The sequence below is a fragment of the Toxorhynchites rutilus genome, chromosome 1, assembly GCF_029784135.1.
Source record: "Toxorhynchites rutilus septentrionalis strain SRP chromosome 1, ASM2978413v1, whole genome shotgun sequence".
In the NCBI taxonomy this organism is placed as follows: Eukaryota; Metazoa; Arthropoda; class Insecta; order Diptera; family Culicidae; genus Toxorhynchites; species Toxorhynchites rutilus.
The window spans coordinates 199,113,053-199,125,667 of NC_073744.1; the positions used below are offsets into that span (position 1 = coordinate 199,113,053).

General features: G+C 40.2%; 1 protein-coding gene across 9 annotated transcripts in view; it reads right to left on the bottom strand.

Annotated features, from left to right (window-relative positions):
* The window catches only part of LOC129763342 (rhophilin-2), a 263,041-nt gene that overhangs the window by 28,398 nt on the left and 222,028 nt on the right, over positions 1-12,615 (bottom strand). For all 9 annotated transcript variants that reach the window (XM_055762306.1, XM_055762313.1, XM_055762314.1 and 6 more), the window contains one exon: positions 10,057-10,301. In XM_055762306.1, coding sequence (XP_055618281.1) covers positions 10,057-10,301 — 245 coding nt within the window. The remainder of the gene's footprint in view (positions 1-10,056; positions 10,302-12,615) is intronic.

Sequence of the window (12,615 nt, forward strand, 5' to 3'; positions counted from 1 at the left end):
AATATTTGCCTTGAGTATAAACAGTGGATCTCGCTGAGGCAAACTTTCATTCGGCATCGGACTGTTGAGCAATCCAGTTCACTTTGCTTTCGCTGCGCTTCGATCTAAGATTGGACCCCACCAGTGGTAATCCAACTTGGATATCCTCGTTTGCTTTTTCTGTTCGTTTTTCGCGTTATTCGTTGTTGTGTTGTTCTTTCCGCGTCATAAATTGGACGCTTCGCGTAGTGTGTGATGATGACGCTTGGTGCAGTGAAAAGCGCTCGCAATGAACCGAGCCTTTGCGAGTGTGACACTGCATCGAACATCAGCGAAGTAGGCGATTTCGGCGCGTCGGTCGAAAATGTAAACGGCTTCTTTGGTGCCTTTGAGAATGCATCAATGTATTAAACTGACGTTATGGCGAAGCAGGCGTTAAGGTTATGCTCCAAAAAAATGTTTGGGGAATACCAAGCATCTTGAATGTCTTACTGGAATGTTATAAGTTATTTAGGTTCGCGTACCAGTCGCAAAACTGCCTTCAACTAGGATTGCATTTGCGCTAATATTGATCATAATGAAGCATTGCTACTGTTTTCGAGGTTGTTGATATTAACAAAAAGAGCTTATTTCGCTTGTTTAGTCACCAAGAAAGTAAATGTTGTTCTGGAATTTTGTATGTGATAAGGTTTCGCTTACCAGTAGCAAAAATTCCTCCACTAAGGGTGACAGCTGCGCTTCTCTCGAGCATGAGAAAGTAATGCAACTTTTTTCGTCAACATCGTTAACTGATTCTACAATGAAAAACCATTTCAAAGATTATTCTACTAAGCAGTTGTTTCGAAAATTTCACAGCATTATAGAATAATATCCGAATGTATAAACAAGCGACTTATATAATATAACAGCGTAGTTCTACGTCAACAATGCGGTCGTATCTTGGACACAACCTCCTATAACTTTTTTTTTAATTCATGACTTTTGAACCACTGAACCGAATTAGATGATCGATACATTAAATTGAAGCCAATACGCTAATCTTCTTTGAAAAAATGTCACACTCTAAATCGGTTCAGTAGTTCAAAAGTTATGATTTAAAAAAAAAAGTCATTTTTGAGAAAAAGTGGAAAAATTTGATTTTTTGGACCACCCTAAAATGAAAATGGGCACCCTAAGAAAACAAGAAAAAAAAAGTGTAGAATTTTTGCTATAAAGAACAAATCTACCACTTCTCACGAAAATCTGGGAATCACTACATTGGTTTGACATGAAATGGCTGAGTTTTGGAATGCAATGAATGATATATTTCAAAACAAAATTAACCAGGCAAACGTATGCCGTCCGACGCTCGCTAAAGCTCGGCCAGACCTTACTAAAGGATCGTTTCCTTTGTTGCAAACTAACCGGGCAATCGGTGGAACACAGGTTTATTTGCGAAAGATCGCCACTCCTGACGAAGGGCCGGCGGCCGACTCGGATTGCGTCATCTCGGCGGCTCAGGACCGCCTCGATTGCTTATAATCGTTGAAATGGGGACCTCGCCCCCATTACATTGACTCAAAATAAATCTCGACGAACGAAAACGAAAAAAATTAATTTATAACAAAAGTAACGCTTTTTTTTGTGTGGCAGAAAACGCGTGAAAATATTTCCAATTTACTTGTGACATATCGCTTTTTTCTATCAGGCTTAGGTTGTTACTTTTATTTCTATTATACGGCGAGAATTCAAATTCAAAAAATGTGGTTTAGGTCGCTCTGTGGATCTGCGGATATATAATTATCAGTAACAGTAACAATAATGAGTGTATTACATTTTTCAAAAGATTGAAAATAGGCAATAAAAAGACGGGTGGGTAATGTCGGGGACATAACCGGAGTGACGTAGGACTATACAAAGGGGACAGCTTTTTTTAAATATATATTTTAAATATATTGTTTTATTTTCTTCTCCTACGTGAATACCTACCTATCTACCTGAAAAATGGATTAGTTTACTGTTTACTCTTTATGAACAAGTTGGTGGTTCTGAAAAGAACTTTTGGTGTTGTGTTTTTGTTATCACTCGATATCCCCATCTTGTTCGGTCAAACCTTCCTGTTTAGCTATTGCGTTTGCCACTCGCCACAGCTTTCACAGTTGGAAAATTTCTTCCCATCCAGCTTGTGACATGTTGTTCAGTAAATTACATTTAATGCGACGTGCCGGAGAACCACTCAGTGTCGCATTGGAGGCGATTTTAACCTGTAATTGAACATTTCCGATGACAGTGGTACAGTGTCGACTTGTGGGGTCATAATTTGGACCCCGAACCCTATGTTTTCAAAAATGTCCAACTAAATACGTCGCATTACAGGTCCGTCCAATTAGCTAAATGTCGACTGTACTTTCAATCTAGAAGCAATTTAAGAATTGGTGAAAAATGGTTGGAAAGTCCGCAACCATCAATAAACTCAGCACAACTGCCAAATTCTCATACTCATCATATTCTGGCAAACAAATCAATTTGTGATTTATTATTATTTTGAATATAGTTTTAGAAAGCATTGAACTGTATTTCATAAACTCTTTTTTGAAAGGTTTAATGGCCCTGAAAAGCGCCGTGGTTTATGGTGGCTGCTTTTGCCACCAAAGCCTGTATAAACAAACTTTTTCCTTCTTCTACCTGCTGCCGTTTTGCGATTGCGTTTGCCACTCGCTGAAACTAGTTGTTGCCTTGATGAGCGCCGAACCGAAGCTGCTTTGTTCTTGATGCGGGTTTTCTGATTGCCGTGAGCAGCTTTGCAAGCCAACTCGAGCACTCCGACGGCCGAAACCCTATAATCGCTGTTAGGTATACTGGTGCTCCGGCACCAATCCGTTCGGTCTAGTTACCCTTGCGGAGCAATCAGTGAATGCGACCAACATGGAACTGGAGACCTGCACGGTTCGAGTGAGACTTTGCCTTTCCCTTAACTTGTCCTCCTTTGTTACGTCCACACGTCCACGTTGCTGCTTGTTTTCTTTTTATGATGTGATGCGATGCGATGTTAAACGATGCCGTACAACCACACTGGTTTACGGTTTGAAAGAAAATAAGATATTTTTTTGGGGTCCGCGTGTTTTATACTCTAGCGGTACACACTCACAGGATAGAGACAAATCGGCAGACTCAGCGAGTCCAACGAGACGAACGAATGAGCGTTTAAAGGCAGCGATGGCAAAAAAATACATTCATTGCGATTTGTTCGCTCGTTGGATTCACATGCAGGCTGAAAAGGGTCCTTTTCAGGATCACAAAATTATCTTCAATCTAAAGAGTTTATTGTTTTGTTATCAAACGATATCCCCATCTTGTTCGGCTAAACCTTTCTGTTTAGCGATTGCATTTGCCACTCGCCACAGCTTTCACAGTTGGAAAATTTCTTCCCATCCAGCTTGTGACATGTTGTACAGTAAATTACATTTAATGGCACGTCGCATTACCACCACTCAGTGTCGACTTTCAATGTGGGTTCATAATTTAGACCCCGAACTCTATGTTTACGAAAATGTCCAACTAAATATGTCGCATTACTGGTCCGTCCAATTAGCTAAATATCGAGCTAAATGTAAATTACTGTACTTTCACACTAGAAGCAATTTAAGAATTGGTGAAAATTGAATAATCGGGAAAGTCCCCAACCATCAATAAGCTCAGAACAACTGCCAAATTCACATACTCATCAGATCCTGGCAAACAAATTATGAAAAAATCAATTTGTGTTTTATTATTATTTTGGATATTATTTTAGAATGCATTGAACTGTATTTCGTAAACTCTTTTTTGAAAGGTTTAATGGCCCTGATTAGCGCCATGTTTTATGGAATGGTTCCAATTTAGAAAACTTAGTACTCGTGGTTTTGAAAAAAAAAACTTTTCGAACTCCCTCGTTGCCGCCTTGTTCTGGATTTGCCACCAAAGCAGTTTGTATAAAGAACAAACTTTTTTCTTCTGCTACCAGCTGCCGTTTTGCGATTGCGATTGCGTTTGCTACTCGTCACTCGCTGCAACTGCCTGTTGTTGGCTTGATGTACACCGAACTGAATGTGTTCTGTTCTGAATGCTGAATGCTTCACTTTTCCTCCTTTGCCATATCCAACCATGGTTGCTTGTGTTGGTTTGTTGATGTGTTGTGATGCGAACCGATGTGGTGTACGGTTTGAATGAGAATGATCGTTACGGAAGGAAGGAAGGTATTGTATTATAGAGACTTTAAACTTTTGCAATTCATTCGTCTCTAGCCTTGAGAAAGGCCCTTTGAAAACTCTACTCTACTCTATTACTCTACTCCAGCGCTACCACCTCCGCCCTCTTGCCTTGAGGAAAGGCACTCGATCCCTCGCCGTCCAGCTCGTCCAGCAACGATGTTGTCCAGTCGGTGTCCACACAAAGAATGATCGTTACGGCAGCGGAGCGGGGATTTTTAAGCTGACTGGCTGGCTCGAGAATTACGCATGTGTGAGACTGCGACCAATGTTTCGTTCATTTTTGTTCTTTTTCCTTTCCAATCGTGCTTCATTCTATTTCGCTGCTGCTCTGGTTGCCCGTTTTGGTCGGTACGATTTGAGGAGCACAAAATGAACCAATCAAAAATGGGCACATAGTGCATTTTGACAATGCTTGATATTTCACAATTATTCAATTATTTATCTCAAGAAAAATGAAATGTTATTCGTTATGATAGATGCGTAGATATATTTCCTATCAATTGATGCAAAAACCTTTGCGATCTATTGAGAAATGCTCGAGTTATAAGCGTTCCAAATCTTGCATTTTTTCCTACTTGTTCAGTGCCTAGATTTTCATTTCACCCCCTAATCTTCCGGTTAGACGTAGTCCTACGTCAAAAGTATGCCCAAACAGAAGAATAAATAATGTTGAACATGAAGATCTTATCTTCGTGTTCCAACAGAATGAGTCAACAAGAAATTCTGTTTTACTTTTTTCTTCGCAATGAAGACGCAGATCAATCATCTTCCAACCTTCAACTGTTATGAGCTTACGTCGATCTACACACAAAAACATTTGCATATAAGGTCGATTCGGTAAGAAACTTGAAGCGTAATCAATCAATCAGAATTAATCATATAAACTAAAAAAATTCAAAAATCTGCATTACTTAAAGTTTATATTCTTCCATTCATACAGATAAACATACCCTTCGTTTCATTGCAACCTTCAACCCCTTGTCGATATACACCTGTTTCGGCCCCGTTTGATGAAGAGGTTCTCATTGGTCAATGGAATGTTTTTCTGCATTTACATTGACATCGGATCCTTACGAAACCGATTCAGCATTTGCGTTCAGTCAGCAGCCAGTAGAACGCGGATTCGCGTAGAATCTACTTCTCATCTTGCCATAAGCAAGAATACCTGGGTAAGTACTTTTTACGTCCCGCTAAAATCATTCATCATCGCTGACCGGAGTAAACCGGAGCGAAAACGGAAATTAACTTCTCGATTAAAGTACACATGAAGATGATAATGAGAAAAGCGTTTTAAAAGTAGCCTACACGATATGCGGACGCACGCGGTACGAAGGGGGGGGGGGGGAACAATTGCGCTAATTGCTGCTGCTGCTGCTGCTGCTGCTGTTGATGCTGGCTTCGCGTGCCCTCGGCTCACATGTTTCAATGGCCACAGAGCTGGCTTACGCTAGCGATGAGAGCAAAAAAAACAAGATTGCACAGTGATGAGCCATTAACAGAAGAGTCTGTGGAGATTAGAAGCAAGTAGTAGAAGAATCATTTTCCACTTCTTGTTTATTGGGAAAAGGGAGGTTTGCGTTTTGATCTCGTTATCGGAATAGAATGTAAACACCCCGATTCTACATTTCGATCGACTTGATGAAATCCCATTCTGTATTCCGTTCGATCAGCCTCTCTTCGAACATTAAATGGGCAAAACATTCGAAATAGGGAAAGTGAAATTATCACCCCGTGTTACCCCTCGTCGCGGCGTTAGTGAACCAACGTTCCGAACCCTCGCGAGCGAGTAGGCGATGCCAAACCAGAATTTGTCATGTCCATGGTTTTGGTGTATCCTTGGTAACGAGATTTGTTAGTTTTTCACTACTCGGCATTAGAAAAGCTAGTTCGTTTGCGTTCAGAAGATGTTCTTCATTGTTCCAGTTTGGAGATGTAATTAAACTAGAAAATTCAAGCCACCTCAAATTTTCCACGAAGTGAGTAGAAATTTGGTTAAATAAAGGGTGTTCGGATCAAAAAGTGATCAAACTAAATTGCGTGTTAATTAAAAAAATCAATGTATCTTTCTTTTTGAAGTTCAATATGTATAAAAGACGGAAAAAATACTCAGTTAAGATTCCGGTCGACCTAGTCCAAATTGGCGAGCCTTTCGTTTGACGCCTGCCATCAGATTTTGTACAGTGGATAAGGTGACCCACTTTCTTCGCCGCAGAACGCCAGTTTGCTTCGAACTGCTTCTCGCTGCTAACAGTTTTTTGGGTCTTCTTAAGGTTCTGCAGAACCTGCTGCTTGACTATCGCCCAATATTTTTCGATTGGGCGAAGTTCTGGTGTGTTGGGAGGGTTCTTATCCTTGGGCACAACCTGCCTCTTGTTAGCGGCATACCAGTCCATGGCCTTTTTTCCATAATGGCAGGATGCCAAATCCGGCAAAAACAGCACAGACAAGAAAAGTTTCTTCAGGATAGGCAGCAAACGCTTTTGAAGACACTCTTCCACGTAAATTTTCTGGTTGACGGTCCCGGTTGCAACGAAAATGTCGCTTTTCGAGCCACAAATACAGATAACGGGTGTTAAATAAAAAATGAGAATTTTTTCAATACCTTTCAGTAACTCAAATAAAGAGCGTAAAATTTTCTTTCTCCAAGAAAATTGCTCTTTGGGCTCCCTAGAAACAGTATGCGTGTTTGGTTTTGCTAGTTTGAATTTAGTCAAAGCAAAGATGGCGTCGAAACAGCACGTGCTCCGCGAACGCATTGTACGGTTCTACGAAACGCATTTCCAGCAAGGAAGAAAGTTCACGGTGGCACATTTTAAGGAAGAAAATGTACCTGTCAGTACGGCATATCGTATCCTGGGTTCCCTGAACGTAGAGCGGAAGGTTGGAAGTGGTCGTCCGGTGACGATAATGACGAAGCAGAGGAAGATATCGTTAAAAAAGCTGTTTGACAACAAGGACGCAACCAGCCTGCGTGACGCCGGTCGGAAATATGACTGCTCTCACGTATTGATCCATCGGACCCTTAAGATGGAAGGAATCGTCTGCAGGAAGAAGACGAGGTCGCCGGAGTACACGGAGGAGCAGATTGAGACGGTTAAATCACAGTGTCGGTGGATGACCAAAAAATACCGCGGGACGTCTTTCGTTCTGGACGACGAAAGCTATTTTCCGCTGTCCAAAACGCATATTCAAGGAAATGATAATTACTACTCCAGCGACAAGTCATCCACACCGCCTGAAGTGAAATACAAGTTCAAGCACAAGTTTGAAAAAAAGGGTATGTTGTACAACGCCATTTCCGACCGGGGCATTTCAAAGCCTTGGTTTAAGCCGCGCGGTCTGGCAATCAACCAATAAATCTATCGAGAAGAGTGCCTCGATAAAATCCTGCTGCCGTTCCTGAACGAGCATCACGCGGATGGGAAGTACGTCTTCTGGCCGGACAAGGCGTCTTCCCATTACGCCAAGAAGACGCTGGCGTATCTTGAGGCTCACTCAGTGCCCTAGTGTATAAAAACAATTGGAGGGCCAAGGACACGAAGCAACTGACTACAAGAATCCGGAATTGTATCCGGAAAATGGACGTAAGTGCCGTACGACGTTCTTGTGAGAGCATCGCGACAAAGGTGCGTCGAACAGCAGACCACGGCCCTTACTCGAACATTCACTGACATTTTTTTGAAAAAAATACATTATGTTATTAATAAAAAATACTGAAATCGATGAAAAAAAATTTTTTTTTTAAATTTGATAAAAATTCTCATTTTTATTTAACACCCGTTAGCTTGCCAAACGAGATATTTCTTGGCAAACTTTGATAGTTTAATATGCTTGAAAACGTCTGCCACCTTTCCCCTTCCGGTTGCCTTATAATACTCTTGTCCAGGAAGCTGTCTGAAGTCTGCCTTGACGTAGGTTTCGTCGTCCATTACCACGCAATCAAACTTTGTCAACAATGTCGTATACAGCTTCCAAGATCTTGCTTTTTCCGTAAGGTTTTGCTTATCGTTGCGATTTGGAGTCACTACCTTTTTATAAGTCGATAGTCCGGATCGTTTTTTAGCTTCATGCACGTTTGTAGACGATATTCCCAACTTATTTGCGACATCTCGAACGGAGAGGTTGGGGTTGCGCTTGAAAGCGCTAGCCACTCTTCAGTTCGTCACTGCGGCTCCCGGCTGTCGATTTCCCCTAGATCCAGGCTTTCAGTTGTCGACAAACGCTCCCCGAACACTTCTTTTACTTTGGTGACGGTTGATTTGGCCACACTCAACGATTTTGCTATTTCTGCGTGCGTGTAGTTTGGATTTTCACGACGCATGTACAACATTTTGATTCGTCGCTCCTCTCGCTTTGACGCCATTTTGATAACTAAAGATCTAATGTCAAAATCCAAGTAGAGGCATCATTCTACACACACACACACACACACACACACACACCTACAAAATGAGGGGTGATCAGGTTTTTTTATATGAATGATTAGAAAAAATACGGCGAATTTAAGTTGACCACTTTTTGATCCGAACACCCTTTAGAGTTATCATCCAGGATTGATCCTTCGGGTTCAACGGTGAAGGAGAGAATCTTAGAAAGGTGGAAAAAGACCGATAATGTGAGATTTAATAATTATATTATACCTGCATCAGAGGCGTGCGCAATCCAGCTCATCATGATGAACAGCTCAGATCAGCTCAGCCCATCTAAAAGAGTTGTTCTTTAAGAACAGCTCTTCAGCTCTGTTGTCAGTGTCCACGTCTGGTGGCGACTTTCAATTTAGGTCCCAAACTCGATAGTGTAATCTTTACCAGATTAGAAGGCACGAAGCCAGTTTTAAAATGTAAAACTTTGAAAGAAATTTTTCACACCATGTTATTAAATTACTTGAAACACGTATTGCTGACTCTTATTTAACCATTTGTCTATACATTTCCGACATTTTTACTGAGACTTTTCATTATAATGTAAAGTTGTCTTCAAAAACAATTTTCTTATGAGATTTTTTCACCTCCTGCAAACAAAGTGTTTTTTCATTGAAATAGAATACTAATTTGATACATGTTAATTTTCATTCATAATTTTAATTTCAAAAACGTGTTCATTCTGTCTGAAAGTCAATTATTATGTTTGGCTCACCCTAAACTGGTAAACAAAGCTCAATGCCGTCAACGCGAATATAACAGTTGAACTTACAAGGAACAAATGAAACTGAACTGATGTCATAACACGAAGAGCGAGTGGCGGTCAGTTCATTTGAATTTTACAGCTCACATACTCTCTGCAATTCCACAGCTCTTTTCCCTCCTGCATCATTAGCAAAGTGAGCTGAAAAGCTGTTTGTTTTTTTTGCGAGCTGTTCCGTGTCAACTCACTTCAAAGAGTCGATTCTTCGGAACAGCTCATGAGCGAATGGCACATCTCTAATCTGCATGTTTATCACAAAATGCTGTAAATAAATTTCAGCTTGTAGCTGCTTAGTAACGCAACTGACTTCGAGAACACACCCAATTCTGCATTCCGAGGGATTTCCATTTAGTTCGAAACCATTATTTCGCTCGAGTCATAATTTTGTATTCCCTATTTCGAACGTTTTGCCCATTCAATGTTCGAAGAGAAGCAGATCTAACGAAATGCAGAAACAACTCGAACGAAATACAGAATGTATTGTTATCAAGTCGATCGAAATACAGAATAGGGGTGTATAACTCGAACGAAATTGAAATCCGTCGGAATACAGAATCGAGCTGAAAGATTGAAAGATGTCATAGATCCTGATCCTGATCCGGTATAGATTTTGAATTTGGATAAAATTCATTAAAAAATATCATTGGATCTATTCGCAACTCACCCCTCACTCTGGTAAATCTCCATCGACGAGTTGAGCTCCGAGAGCTGCTCCTTCAGCAGCTGGAGGTTGGAGTTGACGAAGCTCAGCTCGAGGGCGACCGTATCCTTCAGCTTCTTGTTGGTGGTCGCCTTGAATAGGTTCTCCGCCCCGGCCCGCAACCTTAGCTCCTTGTTGATTTCCTGGTTTAGCTTGCATCGGCGACTCTGTAGCTTCCCGCGGCAGGTGGCCGCCCGCGGATCTGACCCCTGGAAGAACAAAAGGAAAATACAGAGCGTATGAGTCACAGAGCACCATCTATGGGCGGGAGCGAACATTTACGCTATTATCATTCGTGTGTCGATCTTGTTCACGATAGATACAATACGGTACCGCAACTTATGAAAAAGGCCTTTCAGCCATCTTGGAATTTGTATGTAAACAATCTGCAATATTTTGCAATATGTTTTTTTGCTTCTTGTGTGTGGAATTGTTTTGGTGGCAATAAGAACATTGAAAAGTTGAGAGGTAAGTCTTTTACGGTTAAAGTTAGGTTTGTAATATACTCTATTTTATTATATGTTTCAGCTCAAGTGAATAAATCGACTTTCTGTGTCGGTCGGTGAAGGAGATATTTTTCCCGCGTTTTGCAGTTAGAGACGTCGGTTAATTGTTCGATTAATTCAAATAATCGAATATCTGAAATTTTAATCGAGTAATTTTGTATCAAATAATGAAAAATGTAAATATGAATACATCGAATAATAATTAAAGTAATCACGATTAATAAAAAAGGGAATATTTCTTTCAAAAAATACAATGCAAAATTTGTTTAACCGTCGGTGTTTCGTCGAAATTCATCGAATATGACTTTTTATTTTGATTCGTCGGACATTGTCCTGTAGATGGGCAGCTTCGCGCCCGAAACCGGTCGACACTTAAGATAATTTTTAAACCGTTTAATAGTAAAAACAATAAGTGTTTGTCTTGTCTCGCGTCGCGTCTAAGTGAATGTCATCGAATATGCTAAACCATTTACGGTTGAAGCATAAAAATGATTCCCTGCTGGTGGAGGATATCGGGAAGAAGAATTCAGGGCCTGCAGGAGTAACATGCGGACTAGAAGAAGTTGGTCTCAACTCCCGTTCTAAAATAGTAGTATTCAAACTCCGGGTGCCAAGGAAAATATACCATACTAGTGGTCAATGATTCTATAAATATACTTCTTTTGAACTAGTAGATATAGGGAAAAACCAGAAAAATACAAACAAATCAGCAATTTCAACAACTTTCGAAGAATATGTAATTTTGAACAGAAAACATTTTATGTTGGTACAATAAAAATATTGTGCATCATTTTCATGGTGTGCTCTTTTTTCAATCGTCCTCAAAAATCATGAAATGGCAAATTTATCAATACTCTGAAATACCATTTCATTCAAGAACCATTATTCTGCACCATGTTTATTTCAAAATTATATTTAATGTAACTTTTAAAATTATGACATCATTTTTTTTACTATAAATTTTTCTCTAGATAGTGATTTTCAGCACATTTCGGCTGGTTCGTCACTTTTACTTCCATTTTTGGAAGAATGTCGGGAGTGAGAATTGAACTCGTGATCTCTGCGTGAGAGGTATGGATGTTACCACTACGCCAGATCGCCTCCCTTATTATAAATGACTGTTCGTTTTGATTACAAGAAATAAATATTCGCTCGATTAATCAAATACTGAAAGACAATTAAAAATTTTAATTTAAAAATGACCTCACGATTGATCGAATAAACGAAAAATTTAGACATCTCTATTTGCAGTCAAATCCCTTTCCACAGTCCTCTGTATATTTATACCGTTTTCCCTCGCGCACTTATTGACGACACGGTCACACCTTTATTCCACACATCTTGATCTTGTTTTACTCGATTTAGATGCGTAGAACAGATTCATGAAACAGGTGTCTGTTCGTCTGGTTTTCTCGCGCGCATTTGTGTATTACTTCGATCCCAGCCTGGCACCGGTTCTCCTTGGCGAGCAACAACAACAACAACGGCATCGTTGATGACAACTCGAGAGGAATGCGATATGTTGAAGTTAGTTAGCTAGCTAGCATTCTTTGCTGGCCACATTGAGCGGACTATTCAACCGAGAAGCAATCCGATAACGGCTAACCGCGACTAACCGCGCTGCCACATTCCATCACGTATTTTGACTTTTCAAATCAAAACAACTTTATACAGTGATACAAACTCGTAATCGTACTCCACCGTGCAAATCTCTTTTCCCTTCTTTTGAAAGTCGAAAACAAGGTTTCGGAACATTCTATTTAGATGAAGTCATAGTGTCATGTGAGAGTTAAAAGGTTTGCTATCTGTTTTCAGAGTAATGGTTTTTATTTTTCTCAGAATTGAGAAGTATGTGCGAATGTATGAAAATTGACTCAAACTCATAATCGTACTCTGGTTGAAATTTCATCTCGATTCATAAAGCGTTACTCAATTTCAGGATTCCATCATTAGTATGGTATCCCTTGTTCATTGCAGCTATCTTTAGCTGTCTTTAGCCGTTATCCACGAGTTTTTT